Genomic DNA, 24,254 nt, shown 5'->3' on the forward strand with positions numbered 1-24,254 from the left:
TTAAATCTCTTCTCAGAGAGGTGCCAGCTAGGTCTGCAAAAGAGTCCTTCCATCATCTAGCCCAGGTCTACATTAGACACACCAGCTTGGCTTAAGGTATGCAACTCCAGCTACATAGAATACATAGCTGGAGTCAGTTTACTTTAAACTGAGCTTGGCGGCATCCCCACAGCGGGAGGCCAACAGGAGCAAACACTCTCGTCGGCTTCCCTTACTTCTGGCAAGAGCAGGAGTACCGGACGACAGTGGGAGCACTCTCTGAGTTCGATTGAGCGAATCTTAACTAGACTTGCTCAATCAAACTCTGGAAGATCGATTGCAACAGTGGCAATCTTCCATTTAGTGTAGACAAGGCCCTAGTTGTAAACACAGGGGCTATGTCTACACTGGCACCCTTTTCCGGAAATGCTTAAAACAGAAAAGTTTTCCATTATAAGCATTTTCGGAAAAAGCGCGTCTACATTGGCAGGATACTTTTCCGGAAAAGCACTTTTTGCGGAAAAGCGTCCGTGCCAATGTAGACGTGCTTTTCTGCAAAAAAGCCCCGATCGCCATTTTCGCGATCGGGGCTTTTTTGCAGAAAAGACTACAGGGCTGTCTACACTGGCCCTTTTCCGGAACAGTTTTCCGGAAAAGGACTTTTGCCCGAATGGGAGCAGCATAGTTTTTCCGGAAAGATACTGACAATTTTACATTAGATTGTCAGTGCTTTTCCGGAAATTCAAGGAGCCAGTGTAGACAGCTGGCAAGTTATTCCGGAAAAGCGGCTGATTTTCCAGAATAAGTGGCCAGTGTAGACACAGCCAGGGTGTGATGTTGCATAGGAGGGGACATTTTTCATAGCCCTGAGTGACGTAGCTAAGTCAATGCAATTTTTAGGTGTAGACCAAGCCACAGACTGTTTGTAGACTGCATTGCTGATGCTTAAGCGATGAGAGGACAGGAAGACTCAGCAGTCATGAATATGATTGCAATTCCCTAGACAGCCAGACTTGGATGATCTAATATAGTTGCTCTAGGACATCAGGATCTAACACTGACATTACAAAAGCCCCCCCCCCATCAGTGGAAAGATGTTTGGTCATGGACAACACGTTGGAAATCCATTTGATCCTCTTTTTTTCCTCCAGATGAGCCCACCCCTTGTGCATCAGCACTAGGGCTTCCCGTTTGCATAGCAAGACAAAAGGGGAGAAATGCAGCCTTTCATTCTCACTTGACATTGCCCCCTGCCCTTTGGCTGAGGCACTCTTGAGTTGGTCCCATGCCTGACTCTGAGGCCGTGTCCAGACTCGGGTTCTTTCGAAAAAAGTAGCCTTTTTTCGAAAGAACTTCCCCTGCGTCCAGACTCAAGCCGCGTTCTTTCTAAATTATTTCGAAAGAACGCGGCTTTTCTTTCGATGGCGGTAAACCTCGTTTCACGAGGAAGAACGCCTTCTTTTGAAAGTTCCTCTTTCGAAAGAAGGCGTTCTTCAATGTAAATAGGGCTTCCTTGAAAGAGAGCATCCAGACTCGCTGGGTGCTCTCTTTCGAAAAAGCGGATTGCTCTTTCGAAAGATCCGCCTGTAGTCTAGACGCGATCTTTCGAAAGAGGCTCTTTTGAAAGAAGCCTGCAGTCTAGACATAGCCTTAGGGAGTAGGCGGCAGGTGTTCTTGGTGGAGCTGAAGAACTTGTTTCCTTTATTGGTCTAGTGAAGTTTGGCCCTGGCTACCCATAGAGCTCAGTTTCTGATGCTGCTGCAGTTTTAGCTTTTCTCTCCCTCACCCCCATGCCTCTTTCATTTTTTTTATGAAGCTGGATGGCTTTTGTCTCTTGATGGGCTGGGGTTACTGAGGGTAGGCTTAGTCTATAGCCTTTTATATGGGCACTCAGGTGATGGGCTCTGAACAAACCTTTATAATAACACATACATTATAATAACCACTAGTCTGACAGACTGTAGGCTATTCAAAATCACTAGTCACACTGCCCCACTAATTAGCTATCCAACCAGCTGGATAACCTACTCACATACCCATTCAAGCACTCAAATTAGCATGAGAAAGATGATCTAGTGCGTAAGGCTGCAGCCTGAGAGTGAATAGGTCAGGATTTTATTTATTCCTCTGGCACAGAGGTGCAGTGTGACCTAAATACCTAAATACCTTTGAAAATCTGGCCCTTCATAGCTTCAGTGAGTCTCATCCATAGTCAATGGGACTTTGGCTCCAAAGTACCTATATTACTTCTGAAAAGGCAATGTCAGGGGTTTGGACAATTTGGTCCTTGGTATCTTTATGTGCATCATTTTCCCCTTCTGGAAAGCAGGGATAACACTTCCCTGCCACTGGGTTTTAGGGCAGCTTACTTTATTGATGCCTGCCAAATACTTTGGTGATCCTCAGACTGAGAGGGTGGTAGAAGTGCAACACACTGCTATTATTAAAGCACTGTGTATTGGAATGTTCACAGAGAAGCAATGAGCCCCAGGCCCTCATGAACATCCACAATCCAGATACCAATAAACAATGCACCTTCAATTTTCAAAGGGTCCTGTTTAACATTTGAATCCAGACTCAGCATTCCAGAGTGATCAAGGTTCTGCCGCGGTGAATTTGGGCTGCTGGTTCACAGCGACAGAGCCAAGCCAGGGAATGCTTAATCACTAATGGCAAAGGTAAACAAAACCGGATTATGTGCGCACCAAGCATATTACAATACTTACTACAGATCAAGGCCACAGCCACGCGCAGCAGCTTGAATTGGCACTTCATTCCAGACCAGTTCTGGAAAAGGAGACAACAAACACAAAATCATGCCGGGTACAATTTACACATATTTTTATGCCGTGGGATTCTGAAGATGGATCTAGACACTTGCTGAAGGTCAAGGGGCCACACACACAGAATGGGAACAAACTAGCTCTGCTCCAGTTGGCGCTGCCTTTGCCACACTTCCTAGGGTTCTTGACTCATCACCGTGCCAAAAGGAGAGACACATCAAATTCAGGGTTATGCAGCTCTCACAAGTCGTATGAATTGCGGCTAGAAGATGAAGATGTGAGAGCCCAGTAAATCCACAGAACTGGGGATCCCTGTTTAATCCCTCTGCATCCCACAAGCTTTACATTTCTGTTTCTTTCATCACGCTTTTCGTCACGTCCTAAAATAACGTTTCCTCAGCACCCATCCCCTGGCATTCCTCCTCTGCTTATGCTACCTTAATGACATCTTCGTCAAATGGATCCACAGGAAGGAAACCCTTGAAGAATTCCACAAGGATTTCAACAATTTTCACACCACTATCAACCTCAGCCTGGACCAGTCCACACAAGAGATCCACTTCTTTGACACTACAGTACAAATAAATGATGGTCACATAAACACCTCTGTATACTGGAAACCTACTGACCACTCTTACCTACATGCCTCTAGCCTCCAACCATGACACATCACCCGATCCACTATCTACAGCAATCTCTAATATACAACTGGATCTATTCCAATCCCACAGATCCCTACAAGATCTTTATCAAGCATTCTTAAAACTTAAATGCCCACCTGGGGAAGTGAGGAAACAGATTGACAGAGCTAGACCGGTGCCCAGAAGTCACCTACTGCAGGACTGGCCCAACAAGGAAAACAATAAAATACCACTGATCATCACCTACTGCACCAGCGCATCATCGACAATCTATAATCTATCCTGGAAAATGATTCTCACTTTCACAGACCTTGGGAGACAGACCAATCCTCACCTACAGACAGCCCCCCAACCTTAGGCAAACACATATCAGCAGCCACACACCTCAGATAGGTTATGTCTAGACTGTCCGCAGAGGGATGCAGATTAGGCAGGTCGACATTGCAAATGAGGCAGAGATTTAAATATCCCTCGCCTAATTTGCATAAAAACGGCCACCACGTTTTGCCGACTCAGCACTTTGTCAGCAAAAAGAGGCAGTCTAGAGGGGGATCTGTCGAGAAAGAAAGCCTTTTTTGACAGATCCTGTAAACCTCCTTACAGGAGACATAAGGAATCTGTCAAAAAAGGCTTTCTTTCTCAACAGATCCTCTAGATTGCCGCTTTTTGCTGACAAAGTACTGAGTCCACAAAACATGACGGTAATTTTTATGTAAATTAGACGTGGGATATTTAAATCCCTGCCTCATTTGCAATGTCGACCTACCTAATCTGAATCCCTCTGCCAATAGAGGGATGCAGTCTAGACATACCCATACACTCACCCAGGAGCCTTTCCCTGCGACAAACCCCATTGCCAACTCTGTCCACATATCTATACAAGCAACACCACCACAGGACCTAACCACATAAGCCACATTAAGGGCTCATACAACTGCACATCCTCTAATGTGATAAATGCCAGTAGTTCCCAATCTTTTTCATGCCGGGGACCAGCAAACACATTCACAAACTTTTGGTGGACTGGTAACATTTTATTTGCATATTTTATGAGTGTAATCTCAAAACTTCGCAACCTAGCAAACTGAGAAGAATTTGGAGTGAGGAATTGATGGGGCAGAGAGAATGTAATTAATAAACACTTTTATCCTCTCACCAGCATTAAGAGGTTAGGCTCTGAATGAAAGAATAGGACACACACTTTTTTTCCTTCAGCTGATCTAGGGGAAAAGGATGTTCCTAGGTAATAAAAGTGGCATTAACGAGTACTGAAAGCAATGAGATACCAAGATATTTCTCCCTCTTTGCAGACATGTGATATATTTTAAAGGATTTAAAGGATGAACTCACGTCTTGAGGGAAAAGGACAGACAAAATATTCATGGCTTACATACTAGGACTGGTTGAAAATGTTCCATCTAAACTGTTGGGTTTTTTCAACAGAAAATTGGAGGTTTGTTTGATTTATTTATTCAGAAAGTGTCTGCTTTCTCTAGAAAATGTTGACCTTTCACCAAAAAACCCACAATCCTGAATACAGAAAACTTTATGACCAAAAGCTTTTTAGTGTTTGTTTGTTTTTTTAATAAAAACTCAAAACTTTCTAATCTACAGGGAAAAATCCATTTCCTGACCAACTGTTTTAAATACACAGATCATTTAGATTATGGCCCACAAACAAATGCACGAGAATTGAATCCTTTCTCTTGTCCTCCCTCAGTGCAAACACTAAGGCTATGTCTACACTGCACCCCTTTTCCGGAAAAGGGATGCAGATGAGACAAGTCGGAATTGCAAATGAAGCGGGGATTTACATCTCCCCCGCTCCATTTGCATGAACATGGCTGCCGCTTTTTTCCGGCTCGGGGCTTTGCCAGAAAAAAGCGCCAGTCTAGACAGGGATCTTTTGGAAAATAAAGCCTCTCTCTCAGAAGCAGCAGCACAAGGTGACAGGCAGCCAGTCCGCGAGGGGAGCTGGTTTTTAAGCTGGCTCCCTTCGTGGACCAGCTCCTGTCTTCCACCCCACGCTGCTGCCTCTGATACAATGGCCCCGCCCCCAGGGACTATAGAATAGTCGACTAACCAATAAAATTTCCATGAGGTTACTCGACTTTTCAATTAACCAATATTTAATATCCCTAGTTCCCAGCTTGTGGAGAAGTGGGGCATAATTAGAACTATGTTCCTGCAAAAGGACTTTTCTAGCCCCGGCTGGAATTACTTTTGTCCGTATGCACAACCGCCAGCCACCCCCACCCCTTCACTCACCACGATTAGGATGCTTGCCGAGATGCATTCCTTGCAAGAGTCAGAGGGAAAGGGAGTGGAAATGTTGGAAAAGGGGTTTGTCAGTGAAACGTTACAATGGAGGACTCAATGTTTTGTGCATTGTGCTGAACAGAGACCTGGGTGGCCCCTCTGTGCACCACGTCAGAGAGGTTGCACAGATAAGGAAATGTCCTAGAAAACACAGGGAGGGTTTGGTTTGCAAAGTGCTAAATCAATCAATCAATCAATCAATCAATCAATCAGCGAGTGAGCACAGACATCTGGAAAAACGCTTGTAAAAGAAGCTGAGGAATCGCAAGGACAAACAGGCCTTCGCCAGGCAGGCCGCAGAACGCACAATCAGGGTAATGGAGGAACAGACTGAGCTCCTGAAGTGTCTAGTGAAGCAGTACAGTGAGCCAACATGGGTGTGCCCACCCTTGCAGCAGATTCAAAATTCTCTGTCCAGCAATCCCCCCCTCTATGCTTTCCATTCCTTTTTCCCGCTCTGGGAGTCTGCACTTTCTCATGCGCTCCACCCCCTCTCCCAACTTCGATGATGATACCTGAACCTACGTACATTTGTGAGTTGTAACCCTTTGCCAGTACCTCCTTTACCAGCTCTCAGGGCTGCAGCCCCGACGGTAGACTTCCCCGCTCCAAACCTATCTGCAGCGGACCGGTAGCAATCGGGAGTTGCCAGCTTCCACACAACAATTGCCACGTGTTACTTAACGGAGAGGGCAGCTCTCATTCTGACGTCTTTGCTCCACAGTTCGGGGGCCAGCTCTGCATACAGCTACAGGAAGGTTGCTTTACGCATCCTAAAGTTCAGTAGGTGCTGGTCTTCACCCCACACTTGCATGAGGATGTGATCCCACTACTCGGTGCTGCTTTCCCCAGACTACCCTGTACAGCTGCTCTGGGACTGCCAACTGCCACTGTCCATATCACTCACACTACCAGGATCCTCCGAGTCTTCCTCCTCTGCTATACACGAGGTTCTCACCACAGTTACCAGAGCATGCAAGAGAAGAGCCATTCTCTCGCACTGCAGATGCTGGATTGCGTAGTAGACAATGTCTGCTGGAAAAAACTCATGAAAGGACGCCGGAAACCCCTGAACAAAGTGGTGCCTGACAGGAAAGTTTGCATGGTCCCGAGATGCCCCACGCTCTGTTCCATGGTCCCACAACACCTAGCAACAGATGGTGTTGCCAGGCACTGTGGGATGCATACAAACATGTACAATAATCTTTGCAATGAGGGACGTTGGATATAATACCACATCTGTTATGAGCCAGCTGAATATTAGCTCTGATCTGCATTACACTCAAGCTATATCTGCATAAACCACCTTTTGTGTTACATAGAAATCTGTAAACGTTTCACAAAAAATACAGGAGAATAAGACATATGTTCTAAATAAAGGAGGGAACCAAAACATAAAATGCAGAAGAATCTAATGCCTTGATCCTGCAAAGACCACAGAGGCTTAATTTTATACACCATAGGCCTGATCCAAAGCCCATTGAGATCAATGGAAAGCTCCTGTTGACCTCAGGAGACTTTTGGCTTCAAAGGAACTACTCAAAGTGTACACAATTCAATACACAAGTAATTCTGTGCAGGCTTATGGCCTGCATCAGTTCCCTTTCTTTATGGACTTGCATTTAACCTAAAGAAGAAACTGTACGAAAGAGCTATGGAAAGCAGAAACCACTGACAATATAATTAGGCATGAATTCACAAAAAGATTGTCTTGTTAACAATCTATATGGAATAGGCCAGTAAGACATCGACACACAGAGAACATTTTCCTTGGTGTGTGATCTGCACTGATCTGCAGTCATATGGATAGAAGGCAAAATGTAAAAAGATAAGTGGGGAAGAGAAGGCATGAAACTGACACTGGACCCAAGCTGCATAGTCTGTAAGTGGACTTTCCCAACATTCACGACTGGAGTTTGGATCAGCCCACTACTGAGATGAGGCTAATCCCAAAGGGCCTGATCCAAAGCCTATTAAAATCAATGGAAAGACTCTAAAGGTGTATCTACCCTACAGCGTTATTTCGAAATATCTAATTTTGAAATAGTTATTTCGAAATAGCTTATTTCAAAATAACGCGTCTAGACACAAAATGCATTTCAAAATAGCGTTTTGCTATTTTGAAATAGTGTGTCCACACTGATAGGATGCTGAATCGCATTTAAGGCTGGCCAGAAGTGGTTCTGGCAGGGCATCAGGTCAGGAGTTACCTTGTGTGGCTGCTGCCTGAAGCTATCTAAGGCCTGTGCTTAAGGGAACCCTCTCAGACAGCTGGTTCTAAGGTTTCCCTGCTTGCTTGCCTATCTCGTTGAGGGACAGCAAAGCATTTTTTTCTCTGCGTGCTCTGATTGCCCTCACTCGGGACATCACAGCACTCTGCAACATGGAGCCAGAGCTGCCTCTGGGCACTTTGGTGCTTCTCTCGGACGCGTTGCTGCGAGCCTGGCACCACATTCTGCAGGCAGTAACAGTCTCCCTGGTCTGCCCCACTGGGGGCTTGTGCCTCATTCCTCCCTCACATCCTTCCACTTACCCCTCCCTAACCCACCGTCCTGCTGTACAATAAAAGACATGTGTTCATTACAACAAAGCCTCTTTATTGAACAAAACTGGGGTGGGTAGGGGAATGAAACTGAGGTAAGACTGGGGAAAGAAGGTGGGAGAGGGGAGGAAAGAGGGTGGGAGAGGGGAGGGGGAACCTGGGAGGAGGGAGCTGGGAGGGGAAGTCAAGGAGAGGAAGGGGGAGGAGAAGTTCAGGGCTGAGGGTCTCGCCCGCCCAACTGTCTCCCAGCACCATGGGTGCAGGGGCCTCAGCGTCCCTGGGAGTATGGGGAGAGTGGAGAGGAAGAAGCAGGAGAGGGAGAAGGAGTGGGAGGAGGAGTGGTAGCTGGGGAGGCAGCAAGCTCTGCCCCAGGGTTGATGACCAACTGCAGGGCACGGACCGTCCTGACCCCCCAGGACGCGATCCACAGCATCAAAATAGGGGCAGAGGTCTGGGTCTGTCCCTGATTGGGAGCTGCCCCCTGTGGCCCTGGCATACGCCTGCTGCAGCTCCTTTATTTTCATGCACAACTGCTCCTGGGTTCACATGTGGCTTTTGGTGGCCACGCTGGCAGCCATCTGCCTGTAGACGGTTGTGTTCCTCCGTTTAGTGCGGAGATCATGGACGTTGGAGGCATCCCCCCAAACCTGAATTAGGTCCCTGATCTCTGCACTGGACCAGTCAGGCTCCCGCCTTTTCCGACCCCTGGCAGGCTCCTGGGAGCTGGCAGACTGGCCCTGGGGAGCGGTGGAGGGCTGGCTGGCACTGGCTGCCTGGCTCATGCTGGGGCCACTGGGTCAGGTGCAGCGACTGCTGGCTCTGGTCTGGCAGGCTTGGAGCTGGCATAGGCACTCTGGGAACTGTACTCTGGGAACTGGGAACTCTGGGAACTGCAGATCTGTACATTTCTGCAGCGTCTGAGGCTGTTTGGAGCGGAGAGTTTGGTTTTGGCTTGTCACTACGTGAAATACATCCATCCAAAACAGGGGTTCTCTTTCTTTGGGTGCCGACATGTTAAACTGCAAGCAGCAGATGTCACAGCCATTGGATTGAGTAGCAAGCCTCTTAATTGACTTCATTTGGAACCAGATTGCGCGGCAAATTTCTAGGAGCCCACAAGTAGGTCAGCATTCATAAAGGGGTCATATCTTACCCCAGTTAACATTTTATAGGTCAACAGTTTGCTCTGATACTTATACGTAATCTTGGAAGGATTAGGTTTTAAATCAGCCAGTGTCCATAACTCACATTTTATGCCTCCATCCAAACAGACTGAAATAACTTCTCATATTAATAATAAAAAGTGACAGAATGGAGAAGCTGAATACATATATGTTGCATTCACAGGCCGCTAATGCTCTCTTTTGTTGCTGTCAGTTTTATCTAGCAAATAAACTATGGGAACTATTCTAAAATAGAAATATTACTGTTCTATTTCTGAATCTTATTAATCTTAATTTCTAAAATAATTAGGTTTTAAATAAATTAGTGTAAAGCTTTGTTTTAATTTCCAGCTAGTGCAAAAATTTAGTGCAAAAATTTAAGGTGGGCAACAAAATTTAAAATAAAAATACCCCTGGAAATAAACATTAATAATTATAATTGAAATGCATAACATTAAAAAAACAGAGCCTAATTATAAAAATGGCATTATACTTAGTAGGAAATACTCAAGATTTCAGGGATGAAAGATACACAAACTAGGGCCTTGTCTGCACTGGGAAACTAGTTACATTAAAACATGTTAACTAAAATGATTTATTCCGTGTGGCTAAGGATTGCCACATTTAACATCATGTCAGCTAATTGTTTGTAACATGTAGGGTTAATACAGTGTAATTTCCCAGTACAGTTAAGCCCTATGAGCACATGTAGGGTGTGTCTAAACTACATGGCTCCATTGATGGAGCCATGTAGATTAGGCTGATCGGCAAAGGGAAATGAAGCCGTGATTTAAATAATCGCGGCTTCATTTAAATTTACATGGCTGCCGCGCTGAGCCGACAAACAGCTGATCAGCTGTTTGTCGGCTCAGCGTGCTAGTCTGGACGCTCCTGTGCCAACCTGAAAGCCCTTTATCGACCTCCCCGTTATGCCTCGTAGGATGAGGTTTACCGGGGAGGTCGATAAAAGGCTTTCATGTCGACAGGGAAGCGTCCAGACTAGTGCGCTGAGCCGACAAACAGCTGATCAGCTGTTTGTCGGCTCAGCGTGGCAACCATGTAAATTTAAATGAAGCCGTGATTATTTAAATTGCGGCTTCCTTTCCCTTTGCCAAACAAACAAATCTACATGGCTCCGTTGACAGAGCCGTGTAGTTTAGACGTACCTGTAGGGTACATCTACACTGCAACATTATAACATTATAACATTATCTACACTGCAACATTATAACGAAATAACTTAGTCCACATCTACACAGCAGGCAGTTATTTTGAAACTGTGTAAAAATACTGTCAAGCTGGAGCACTTCTTACTCCGGCTTCTGTAATCCTCATTGTACGAGGAGTAAGGGAAGTCGGAGGAAGAGTTATCTATTTCGAAATAAGTGCTGTGTAGATGGCTCCTTATTATTGACGTAGCTCAATTTGTATAGCTTATTTCAAGTTAAGCCGTGCAGTGTCCATACTTTCCAAAAGAAAGAAAATGTACAGAAATATGTGTAGACTTTGCTCTTCTAAGAAAATTCCAGCAGTGTAAATATGATTGCCAAAGCCTACCTGCTCTTTGATATACGTTCACATTGTGCAGAATATTATGCATCTTGGACCACACAAAAACAGACACTTGTAGATTGTTAAGACACATGGATCATCACAGGTTCCTTGGGCAAGTCTCTATCATCAGCTTCCAAATCAAGTGCGGCTGAGAATACTAAGCCAATTCACAGGTGTGCTGGGAGGCAGGCTTAATTTAGTTGCATTTCTAAAGCACTAGGAAATCCTTACAAGGAAGATGCTGTAGAACCCTGTTCTACTTAGGTTCTTATTTACCTCTCGACACCTGCTATCTCTAGAAATGGCAAAGCAGTAATAGTATTAAGCACAGTGATAGAAATCTGATCTCAGTCAGATTCTTTCCAAAGGAATTTGGCCTGTGTAAGGAAGCATGAGCTATCAAAGTCAAATTGTAATCTGCAGACCACACACACAAATATGGAAAGAGTCCAGGGTCCAGCTCCTGACGTAGCTTTGCAATTATTTTACAACATAGCTCTCTCTCTATATATATAAATGTTTTTTCCTACAGGATGACAGAATTATGTAATCGTGTCAGCGTCACCATGCTGGGGGCGGCGGTAGGTGAAGCCAAAGCGTAAGGAGCCCCACGGGTCACATGCTCCCACACGGCAAGCTCCCCTTTCGCCCTGCTGGCAGTTTCCTCGCTCCTGCCCCTCCACCCAGCCCCCTCACTCACCAGCTCCAGCTCAGTCCCCGCCCCGCTCTCCCCTGCAGCAAGGAGCTGGCTCTGGCGCTCCAACCTTGCCCCTCCCAGGTTGAAGCACCTGTGCTGGCTTCCTGTGGGGAAAAGGGGGAAAAAGGACCAAACCTCCCTGCTGGATCTGACTTGCAGGGAAACAGCTGCTCATGCTGCCCCCAGCCTGCTCTGGCACCCCCCTTGTTCCTGCACCCTCCCCCATGGCCAGACACCCTGCTCCCAGCCCACTCCCGCACCTTCTCTTGCTTCTGTACCCTTCTCCATGGCCAGACACCCTGTCTCCAGGTTGTTCCTCCACCCCCCTTGCTCCTGCATCCTCCCTCCTGGACAGATACCCTGCTCTCAGGCTGCTCCTGTCCCCTCCCCTGTGACCAGACACCCTGCTCCCAGCCCACTCCTGCACCCTCTCTTGCTCCTGCCCACTTCCCCTGGCCAGACACCCTATCCCCAGCCTGCTCCTGCATCCTCCCCCGGCCAGACACCTATCCTACCCTGCTCCTGTACCTATCCCTGCTCCTGCACTGTCCCCCCGGCCAGACTCTGCACCCTCACCCCCTCCTGCACCTTACATCCTACCTAGATCTCGCACTCTTACCTCCTCCTACACCCCATCTCCCATCCAGATCCTGAACCCCCATCCCTATCCCACTCACTGGCACAGACAGGAGTGGGGGCATCCGCAGCTCCTGCCTCCCTGGAGCACCGGGGAAGGTGGAAGGAGAGGCCGCATAGCTCCCATCTCCCCACAGCACCGGGGAGGGGTCTGGAAGGAGGCCCTGTGGCTCTTGCCTCCCTGGAGCACCAGGGAGCGGGGAAGGGTGAAAAGGCCACGTGGCTCCCATCTCCCCGGCTTCCGGTGTACACAGGGGGCAGGCGCTGGGGGCAGCAACACTCCGCACCCAGAACACCTGCAGCAGGTGTTTGAGGGTGGAGCGATTCCGCTTCCCCTTCTCACTCTGCCAACAGTGATGACGTAGTGACGTCATTCTGTCATCTGGCAGGAAAAGCTTTTTTATACCAAGAGATTAATCATTATGTTCATTATCAATAACATTAAGTTGCATATTTTCAGTCTTGCAAATGGGCATTCTTACACGGCTCTTTGTTCTGAATTTTGATGTAGTTTGGCTCTTTGGTTTGAAAAGGCTGCCGACTCCTGCCCCAGAGAGATGGGGGTTGGTGAACGTAGCGAGAAGGGGGCGTAGTCCCTTAGTAAAATGCTATGTAGGTTCTTTGTATAAATCATTTCGGCAGCTGCAAGAATGCAATTTGTGCAAAACAAAGTAACTAGTTTTCTCTCTCCAGAGAGACAGCAAACATAGTCAGATGGGCTCTGAGCTCATGCTGATTAATACATTTTCCTCCTTTAGTCTTCATTTCCATGCAGCTTTGTTGACTTCTCCTCCCCCCCTTTATTATTTTCCTGAGGGTGAAACGGTTTTATTGCTTGCTCCTGTTGGTTATTTTATTTTCAGGATTTTTTTTTTTACAAGCAGAGATATTTTAATTTCCTTCAGTTACCAAGAGTCCCCATAGAAATGGAAGATTCAAATGAGCTCCTTCTCCCTTCCCCCACCAAGCCATACGTGCAAAAAGATGAGTATTGTCAACAGACGCGATGGAGTGGCAAATGCAAAGCGTTTTTTCATTATGTAAGGGAGACTCATAGGAATAATAAGTGAGCAAGGGAGAAAAAAGAAAAGAAAAATACCCCAGGACTGGGTAGCCAAGAAAGGTTCATAAAAGTCAGTTCAGTTATTTTTTGGTACATTACTGATCATTTTGCAAAGGGACTGGTGCTACTGTGACAATCATTAAATAGGAGAGAATTAAAAAGATGGAATGATCCAACACTTTAAGAAACCTGAACAATGCATTAAAAATGAATGAACTCACTGAAGTGTGTGTGCGCATGCTGCCCTCTATTGGACAGATGCAGACGTGCTCAACTGTGTGTCATAAAATCTTCTACAGCTAACAGAGGTTCTCCTGTAACTGAAAGGGAATGGGACGCTGGGTTTGTGGCACATAAGGATCCAAGATCTCTGCTCACTGTATTTATGACACTGCCAAGCTAAAGCGCTCTATAGAATTATGATAATACTGGGGCCAATTTTTTAAAAGTACAAATCTCACTACTTACATATGGATACTGCCACTAGTACACCTGCAGGGGCAAGTGCCAGTGGGTTTGAGCATATGGCCTCATATACCAAGGCATGTCCTCAGATTCACAGGGCCCTAAAGGAAGCATCTCTTTTGGCATGCTGAGCAGCCTTAGCGCTCCTACAGAAATCAATGGGAGCTCAAGGTGCTCAGCACCATACAGGATCAGGCCCTTAATTATTATATTGATGCCCAGTGACGGGGTGAGGCCAGAGGGAGAGAAAGCGTCAACCTCATGGAAGTGCCATTTCTGCAGAAATGTTTGTAAGAACCAAGACATCTATAAAGCTGTGCCTGCAAGAAAACACAACACCCCTGCCTGCATCCCACCTGCAAATGGTCCATTTCAGGTGTTTAATTAGCTTGAATGTCCCATCTGGGAAACTTAAGGAACTCAAGCACACAGAGACTGAGGTCACACAGGAAACCCATGAGCTATGGCAGACCAGAGAGTTAAACTCAGGACTCCCAAGCTAGTGTCTTCATGACTGGGCCTTCCTTCCACCCCATATGCACTGCAGAAGTCCAGGAAAGGGACATGTTGAAATGAGCCTTCTGTCCATAAAGAAAACCACATAAGCCACCCACATTAGCAAATGAATACATCCTAATACAAGCTCGACTGGACAAACCGATGCCCAATATATAGGCAGAGAGTATCTATTTTCCCATTAGAATCTTCCTTTCTCTGCTCCTTTCTTTTGAGCGGTGCATGAATCTGGTAACAGTCACCTGGCTGTTGATCTTTTGAACCAACAATATTTGAGTGGATTAGAAGTCAGTCAAAAAAGAATCCATCTCACTAGTTTCTAATGATCACCAGCCTATTTCTATCAGCTGATGCCAGGTTTGCAAAGAGCACAAGGACCAGGAGCTTTTAGGGAAGAATTCTTTGGTGCATGGGTCTAGGATTACATTCAGTTCTGAACCTAGCTATCTAAACCTCTTTCATGGGTCCCCTTCTAAACTCACTAACCCACCATTGTAGCCCCTCTCCTGGGTCTCATAATATTGCATTCTGCAGACCTCCATGACAAGCTGCCCCTCTCGAAGGTGGCCCATGGCCTGCAGTTTGAGAGGCATTGCTTTATTTAGAGCCAATTTTCCTTTTTGGCTCTGATATAATTCCACAGGGCCCTCCTGCCTTCTTCAGTGCCCACAGAGCAACAGACTTGCCGTCTACATTGCAACTGGTTCTCACTGGCTGCCCCATTCACATCCTGGCGTAGGCTGGGTTACCAACATTTGTATGTGCCTTAACTACTTCCTGGTGCCTGTCTGAAGAGCAGTGCTGCACCACTCCAAGTCCCAGAGTCCAGTAACTAGAAAAACACAGTGGTGAGGTCAGAAGACGGTGAGCCAAGAGTGTTGGTTTTATTCCCAGCTCTACCATCGCTTTGCTCTATGAACTGAGCCAAGTAATTTAATTCCTCTGGGTTTTAAAAACCCAATGTTTAAATCTAGGAGAATGATACATATTGACCATTGCAAAGTGCTTTGGGATGGTAGATGAATGGTGACTCCTCCAGTGCAAACTATCTGGTAACTGGTATTATCCAGAGTAAGGTTTTAAGCTGAATTTGAAAAAGGGTCTAGGGACGTCAGATACCAAAATCCCACTGAAATTCAAATTCCCTTTGGCTCCTCACCCTTATTCTTACACCCTTGTAGTGTGTGTGAGGGTGGGACAATGGGACCCTACGATGGTTGCGAAGTCACCCAAAGGCTCACGTGATGAGGGTCCTGTGGCACCTTATAGACTTACAGATTTATTGGAGCATAAGCTTTCGTGGGCAAAGACCCACTTCGCCAGATACATCAAAGGCTCACGTTTGGTCATAGGGTGCAGACCATTTAGACTAGAAGCAGGGACACTTTGTTTAAAATGGCAACCCACTGCATATGCTTCAGTCTTGCCTCCTCCGTGGATCGGGGTGTGTGTGTGTGTGTGTGTGTGTGTGTGTGACTTTTTTAATGCATAAAAAGCCAGAAGAAAGCAAAGATGTACAATCCCATAGTGCAGAACAACAGGGAAGAAGGCAATAGATCTACCTCCAGAGGGACCTACTGTGTTAGCCAGAAAGGAGAGCAGCACCTACGGTGGAATATTTAGGCCTGGTCTAGAGAAGATCCAGGCACACACAATGTCCCTTGGGGTAAGGAGTTGAGCCCACTGGAAACAGCAAGACTCTGTGGTCCTTTACATTCTGGCAACCTATGAATGGGACTGCTGCCCGCCCTACAGCCTGGAGCCATATAGTTTGGAGACACCCATGGGTGTGTTTGGAACAAAATCTCCTTGCAGAGGGACCACTGTTAACATCCTCCTCCTCTAAGAAGCTTCTGTCTCAGAGCTTTTTATACCAGTCCCCTCCTGGTGCTTATACAAAAGAAGCTGTAATGAAAACTGTCCTAAGTACACGGACAGGCTTAAATGATTTTCTAAGGCCCATTCAAATCCTTGGCTTTTCAGCAGAGGCTGCCAAGCAACCATCAGCTTGTGACCATATTTGTCACTTCTGTCCCAGGTTGGATCCAGACTGCTGCTTTAGCTAGGATAGGCCCCACTGCCAAGCTCCCCATAGCCATCTAGTCTCCCAGAATTAATTCACTTTCAAACAGGCTTGACAATGGCTCCAGTACTTACCATCACTATGTTGGCCAGATGGGCAGAAATGAGTGCGTAAACCCCTCCAGAGGAACCCACCACAGGCGCAGTCATGTCAGCTACCGACACTGCCAGGGAACCTTGGGAAAAGAAAACGGCTAATTACAACTTGCTACTGATGGGAAAACTCTCCACCTGCACCCTCCCATATGCACTACAGAATGCAGTCAACAACACTGGGGTAGGGGTATACATTGAAGCCAACTAAGCCCAGCAGCTCAGCCAGGAAAGAAACACACATTCTTTCATATCTACTTTAAAACTACAGTCAAATATATTTGCACACCCTTCCCACCCCTCACAGCCTAATACAGCATGAGGCAGCAATGTCTTGTTGCCTCTTTCGATTCAAGCAACTGGTCAAAGTTTGGAAACGTGGGAGCATTCGGGGTTGGAGTAGAAATTGGTGGTAGTCAGGTATTTCTCAGATATGGTTTGGTGTATTTATATCATATGTACAAAGCCCTATGCTTCTAAACATGGAAGGAATCAGGTAGCAGAAACGGCTTCTCTCGTTCACTGAAAGCACTCTGTTCAGCCAGTACCTGGACCCAAAACTTCCTTAGCCCCCATTTCTCCTAGTCCCACATTTCATCCAGTCACTGTGCTTGAAGCTGTTCTGTCTGTCTGTCTCTGTCAGTTGCTTTGTGTTCTGCCTTCTCTCCCAACACACATACACACTCCTCAAACATTCCTGGGTAGATTCCCAAGCTCCTTTTGTCCAAGGTGGGCATCGGCCGACCATTAAGTCAATTGAAGGATCACACATCTGTCAACCTCCTACCTGTAAACAAAGGTTCACCCACCCCTTAACAGCATCTTAAAGTCTGTGCAAGCAGCAAAAGGAATCACAACTTGAGCTAAAATAGTGAAGAGCCATCTAAGAGATAAATGAGTCCCTGAATGGATAAAATGAAAGTGATTTTAGTCCTGGCAAGACAAACATTTGTGCAAAGAGGAAGAACTGGGGACTCACAACTTATCACTGGGTTCTGATTTAAAGGTGTACAAGTGCAGTCCATTACTTAGGAAGTTGCAAGAGCAGTGAAGGCTAAATCGAAGCTCAGATGGTGACAAATGGAGGCACAGAATGGAGCACAAAAGAGTTTAAATCCCAGAGATGACAAAAGGTGAATCAGTTGTAGAGGAGACAGTTTCAAGAAGGCAACAGGAAATCTAGATTGGATTTTAGGGAAGACTATTTCACTAGGGACAGGACTATGTAGCACTTTAAAGTAACAAGATGGTTTATTAGGTGATGAGCTTTCGTGGGCCAGACCCACTTCCTCAGATCAAATTGTGGAAGAAAATTGGCATGACCATATATACCAAAGGGATACAATAAAAAAAAGTGAACACATATAAAAAGGACAAATCAAATTTCAGAACAGAGGGAGGATGGGGGTTAAGGTTAATGTCTATGAGCTAATGATATTAGAGGTGATAATTGGGGAAGCTATCTTTGTAATGGGTAAGATAATTAGCATCTTTGTTAAGGCCCAGTCGTAAAGTGTCAAATTTAAGCATGAACGACAGTTCAGAGGTTTCTCTTTGAAGTCTTGTGTTAAAATGTCTTTGAAGCAGGATGCAGGTAGTCAAGTCATTGAGACAATGCCCTTTCTGGTTGAAATGCCTCATGAAACGAGGTTTACAGGAGCGGTCGACAAAAGCTTCCCTTGTCGACCGATCAGCGTCTAGACTGCCGTGCTGTGCCAGATCAGCTGATTGTCAGCACAGCACGGCGACCATTTTCATTTGAATGAAGCGGGGATTATTTAAATCCCCGCTTCATTGACTATGTCAGGTAAACTAGTTTACATGGCTCCGTTGACGGAGCCATGTAGTCTAGACATACCCTAGGAGGGTGGTGAAGCACTGGGATGGGTTCCCTAAGGAGGCGGTGGAATCTCCATCCCTAGAGGTTTTTAAGTCCCGGCTTGACAGTGGAATGATTTGGTTGGGATTGGTCCTGCTTTTAGCAAGGGGATTGGACTCGATGACCTCCTGAGGTCCCATCCAACCTTACGATTCTATAAGTAACTTTCACATTTTTATTTACTCTTAATTTTCCAGTATGGAAAGAGTTTTCTTTAGATGTTTGGGATGTTCCCACTTCACCATTGGGCATTGTGGGGGGGGCCTAAAATATCTGTGTATCTGCTCCAGTTCTCTTTCATTGCCAGTATCACACAGAGACACTAAGGGTATGTCTAGACTGCATCCCTCTGTCGGCAGAAGGTTGCAGATTAGGCAGGTCGACATTGCAAATGAAGTGGGGATTTAAATATCCTGTGCCTAATTTGCATAAAAATGGCCACCGTTTTTGCGGACTCAGCACTTTGTCGGCAAAAAGCAGCAGTCTAGAGGGGGATCTGTTGAGAAAGAAAGCCTTTTTTGACAGATCCTGTAAACCTCCTTGCAGGAGGCATAAGGGATTCACTTATCATGTGAGCTTGGGCATGTCACTCTGGGGCAGGCAGTGGTTCTTCCAGCTACAGTGGCCCTGGCATGTCTAGTGTTGCTAAGGGCACTGACACTCCACATCTTGCACTCAGGATATGAAGCACTGGGTGATGAAAGAAGGTGAAGGGTTCTCTGTCTTCTCATCCACCTTCATGCAACAGAACCCCCAATCTAACCATTGATATGCTTGTACCTCAGTTTGTCCAGTCTGTGAAATGGGTTTATACTCTGCCCTATATCACAGGGATGTTGAAAGCTTACATCACCAATGCACTGGGTGTGGGGCTAGGCCTTTGCAAAGCCTCCCATGAAAGATGTTCACGTTATTCTATCGATTGAATTCTTCACAGCAAGGGTTCTCTTTCCTATGCTTGACCCATGCCTGGCACAGCAGGGCCCCATCCCAATTGGGGCCTCTGAGCCTTACCAAAATAGACATAAATACAAACCATGCAACACTTGGCGCGTTTTGGTGGCTTCCCCCGAAGCCAGCCCCAGGCTCTCACCTCTCTCGAGCGGATCTGGGCTCAGTGCTAGGAGATGACAGGAAACCAGCTGGCTCATACCAAGCTTCGCTCTGAGTTCTTGAGTCATCTGAAATCTTCAGAGGCACAGTAATGCTGAGCTTTTCAATCATATCTTGGGTATTAGGTTCCAGCTGCCTAGGCTGGGAGACGTCCGGGAGAACAGCAACTGCTGCCTGCCTGGTAGTTAAACTCTCTTCCGTTAACGACTCTTTGGTCTCTCTTTAATGGAAGCGGGGACCCTGGCTTCCCCGGGGGACTCCGGCTGCGTGGGTTGTTCAGCCATGCTGCGGTTCTGCCAGCGCGCAGCATGTACTGCACATTAACCTTGCTTACTCAATGTCATTTTGAAAGGAAAATTAGAGCCAGCTCGGTTGGATTTTCCCATTAAGGTTGGTGTCGAAATAACTGGAAATCTGCACAGTTCCTTGCTTCGTCAGTACAATGAGATTCTAGGTGGCAGCTAAGTCCCGCATGAGAGCAGTGTGACACGAGGGGTGGTCGTGCAAGGGCTGAGACCCTGTGCTACACCAGACCGCCCCCAGATAATCCGCCACACTGCAGCGAGAGAGGTAAGCATCACTCCTAGGGCACTGCGATGGAAACAAAGGCAAAGAGAACTCAGGTCCAACCCTGGCAGGTGCTGAGAGCCCTCCACACCCATTAGCTGCAATCCAGGAAGTGCTCCCCACTGTACGGAACCATGACCCATGTGATATGGGTTTGGCACTCCACACTCCTATGCTCAGACCACTATGGGGTCTCTTCAGTGCTGCAGCTCTCTCATGCTTTCCTACGTGGAGTTCACCTTCTGTCCAGAGACTTGGACCCAGGCACTTCCATCCTCCCCTGGAACTCAGTCGAGCCCTGATGGGTCAGGGGAAAAGACAAGCTGGAGATCAACATTTGGAGTCCAATTCCCCCGGCCAAGGGCCAGCATAAAGCCTGCAAAGTGTGCCCTTATGCCTCCGGCGCTGCACCCGGAGTGAACTGAAATGACTAAAGTTGCTTTCGATCATTATTAGATGCCAGCAGGGCTGGCCTTCTAGGTTACAGGACGCCAAACTGTTCTGAAGGGGGGGAACTGAGCCATGCATTACTGGAAGGGACCTATGAGCACGTCAGCTCATTCCCTTTCTGGTGCCATTGTAGGAGAAGGTGACAGAGCCAGCCTGTCAACTGCAGTTTCGAAATTCAGATGCAGTGTCTCCTGCAAGGCGCTCTTGCTCAAACAAACATTATGGGCTTGATGCAGGGACACTGAGGGAAATCCTCTAGCCTAAGACAGACGCCAAATGAGATGACAATGTCCCATCTGGCCTTAACATCCGTGAATCTATGACTCTGTATGAGCTTATGTGGGATGCAGAACACAAAACACTAGTCGTGGGTTCATGGCTGACCCTGGATGAAAACAACACATGTGATTTTACAACTCTGAAAGAAAAAGAACGCATCTAGAGCAGGGGTGGGCAATAAGACATCGGCGATTCACCAGGGTTAGCCCCTGGCGGGCTGTCACTGTGGTACTTACCTGCACCTCCGCAAGTACGGGCACTTGCAGTTCCCATTGGCTGTGGAGCGCTGTTCCTGGCTAGTGGGAGCTGCAGGAATGGTGATCCGTGGCCAATGGGAGCTGCAAGCGCTCGTATCTGCAGAGGCACAAGTAAATACGGTGACAGCAGCCCGCCAGGGGCTAACTGTGGTGAACCATGTCTGGTCCATGGGCTGGTTATTGCCTATTGCTGATCTAGAGCCAGATGGGTTGGGATACTGGTAGGCAACAGAATAGCCATCTGTTTCCCATTTCAGTAGACTCCCAAGGGAGATTCCCACTGCACAGAGACTCAGTAAGAAAACAAGGACTCTGGGTACTCTCCCTGATTATCAGGGCCAGTAAAAGTTGTGCATAATAAACTAGACATTTCAGAGAGCAAAATATTGCTAGTACAATAATGGTCATGTTCCCAAAGGAAGACATGGTTTCTTCAATTCATCTCAATTAGAGGCAGGCTGGGTCAGGTTACAAAGCTCCTCTCACTGTGAATTTTATAAAGTAATTGAAGACATGAAGAAAGACAAGGTAGAAATGACAAAGCCAGCATCACAAGGCAGGGATAATAGAGATTATTCACGATTAGGAAGGAAGAGGGAAAAATCACAGAACAGCAGAAAATACAAAAGGCCTAAGTAGAACAAATCTTCTAATGGACTTTTATGACTTTGCTAATTACTCTGCCAATGTAAGAGCTTGATTGTGGCTTAATCCAGTATCAAGGCTCCATTGCACTCTTCAAACAGCATAGACAGGGCAATCAGGTAGCATCCCCAATTATCACCCCTAATGTCATTACCTTACAGAAACTTCCCCTATTATCACCGCTATGTCATTACCTCACAGAAACTTACCTTCTCCCCTCACCCCCACTCTGTTCTAAAATTTGATTTGTCAATTTCACATGTTCATTTTTTTGATTGTATCACTTTAGTATATATGGTTGTGCCGATTTTCTTCCACATATTGATCTGAGGAAGTGGGTCTGGCCCACGAAAGCTCCTCACCTAATAAAGCATCTTGTTAGTCTTTAAAGTGCTACATAGTCCTGTCTTTTGTTTTAGACAGGGCAATATTTTCAAAAGTACATAAGCGATTTAGGAGCCTAACTCCCATTTTCAAAGAGCTGGACCCCTACATGTCTTTGGTGCCTTAGAAATTGTTACTCGCAGTCCCTCCCTGACAGAACATAAGCAGTGGATGAAGCAGACCAGTGGAGTGGGTTGGAAGGATGAGCAAAAAAACTAAAAGGTTCAGCAGAAAGCATCGTCACAGTGCCCCTGGGCCAGGGGATGAAACGTGACTCAGAATATGTCTTCGCTGCAGACAAATAAAAAGCGTGCCGGCTCCGGGTAACCGTGCCAGGACAGAGCAACTCAGCTTTTAACCTGGGATAGCACCTCAAGTTCAACCCCACACTTCCCTATCGGCTTTCGCTCGAGCTAAGAATGTTCCTAAGCTTGCTAATCGCCCATCAGTCAGAGCCTGATGCACAGACCAGCAGCAGATGTCTTCTCCCCCATGCCAGTGTGGCTGCACAGGCTGGTGCACTCTGGGTTGGGTCAGCTTTTGCTGAGTTCCTTCTCTGCCTGCCCCATCTGCGTGGAAGGCGGGGAGAAGTCTTGAGGTAATAGATGTGGGTCACTGCCCTATGCTGGCTATGTAAAAGGGGATCCTTATTGTCGCCCACCATGCTCTATGAAAATTGGCTTATGAATATGCATAACTCGAAGACACTTCATGCAAAACAGGTCATGTAACACGTTGTTTTTAAAGTTACAACCTGCTGACTATGGGTATCCTATTTTTGTGCATTCATTGGTCTTGTGCTCAAAAGCCGGCTCTCCATGAGCACCAGCTCCCACCTGTGCCCCCGCGCTGTTGCCTCCGATACCTGCGTGTAATCCAGGCTCATCGGTTAACTGCTCACATGTTTACACTATCACATCCCTTGTGTTACATCTAGAGACTCACCTCAGTCAAAGAGAGATAGAAAGGGGGCTTAGTCCTGCTTTGAGTGCAAATCTCAGCACGTCCTTAACACTGGAACGGATGCCTCTATAATTCTGATAGCTGATAGGCATCCCCCCCAGGGAAACGTAGCCAGCTTCCCGGGTTCTTATGGCGCCTGGCTGTGCGTGTTGTTCTCTGGCTGAGAAGCTAATGAGGAGCCATTAATGAGAATAGTATTTACACAATAAAATCCCCGGGGTGCTGCGCTGGAAACGGCCCTTTCAGTCGCTCCGTCTCTGCACAGCAAAAGGTTCTACTAGCACAGCCAAGCCAAGTGCAGAGAATTAGATTAGAAATAATGAGTTGTCCCTCCTGATGAAAGTCAGCTAAGGGCAGGGGATAAGCATGGGTGCATTGCCCCCTTTGTTTACAAGCTATATTGTATCTCGACTAGAAGACTTGCCCGGCCTTACGTGGGTCCTTCATTTGATTAATTTTTGTGTTTTAGAAAATAAAATGAAAATGTCCACGCTTCGTTTAAATCTCTGTTCTGGGACGGAGCTGGGGAGGAGGGGTTCGGGTTGCAGGCTGCCCCTGGGAGAGAGGACAACCTCAGCCCTCTCTCACTGCAGCATCTTGGGCCCAGCTGAGAAGTGCCTCTCCATGGCTACTGCAGCTCCAGGGGGCCAGCTTAGCTGGGACAGGTCGAGGTTTGTCTGTCCCCTGCACTCCCCAGCCAGAGTGAGGAATGAAGCAAACTGTGCACTTTCCACTCATTTGCTGATGAAGGGGATCAGCCAGCGATGTTCCTGTATGTATTGGAAGGAGGAGCTTTAGCCCCTCCCACTAAAGGGCACCTGGGGGCGGGGCCGGCCCCGAGCCATTTGTGCGCCCTGGGAACGTGGCGCCGCCCCCCAGGAGTGTGGCGCATGCGTGGCCCCGCCTACAATGGGGCACCCTAGGTGGTAGCCCGGTCAGTCCGTAGCTTAGGCCGGCTCTGCCTGCGGGGGTGGGAGGTTCAGGGCTGGGGCAATCTCAGATGGGGAGGAGAGGGCACCCCCAGCCAGCCCTTTTCACCTGCCTGGTGATTCTCTCTCTTTTCTGCATGATTCTCTGAGAAACAATCCCATTCCGGGCACATCCCATTTTCCTGGCACAACCAAACCCTGATCTTGCTTTAAGTTATAAAAGGAAGCTGCCTACTGAGTTTGGTGGTCCTAGTT

General features: G+C 47.0%; 2 protein-coding genes across 5 annotated transcripts in view; one reads left to right on the forward strand and one right to left on the reverse strand.

Annotated features, from left to right (window-relative positions):
- Positions 1–24,254, forward strand: part of LOC102457124 (sterile alpha motif domain-containing protein 9-like) — a 225,967-nt gene that overhangs the window by 116,358 nt on the left and 85,355 nt on the right. The window lies entirely within an intron of this gene.
- RHBDL3 (rhomboid like 3) overlaps positions 1–24,254 on the reverse strand; it is a 161,422-nt gene that overhangs the window by 16,737 nt on the left and 120,431 nt on the right. For all 4 annotated transcript variants that reach the window (XR_016347529.1, XM_006125163.4, XM_089771824.1 and 1 more), the window contains 2 exons: positions 16,516–16,616; positions 2,706–2,766 (listed from right to left, as the gene is read on the reverse strand). Coding sequence is in view for 3 of the 4 variants with exons in the window: in XM_006125163.4 (XP_006125225.1) it covers positions 2,706–2,766; positions 16,516–16,616 (162 nt within the window). In the remaining variant the exon portion in view is untranslated. The remainder of the gene's footprint in view (positions 1–2,705; positions 2,767–16,515; positions 16,617–24,254) is intronic.

Source organism: Pelodiscus sinensis, chromosome 20 (assembly GCF_052426305.1).
Source record: "Pelodiscus sinensis isolate ZL-2025 chromosome 20, ASM5242630v1, whole genome shotgun sequence".
Taxonomy (NCBI): Eukaryota; Metazoa; Chordata; order Testudines; family Trionychidae; genus Pelodiscus; species Pelodiscus sinensis.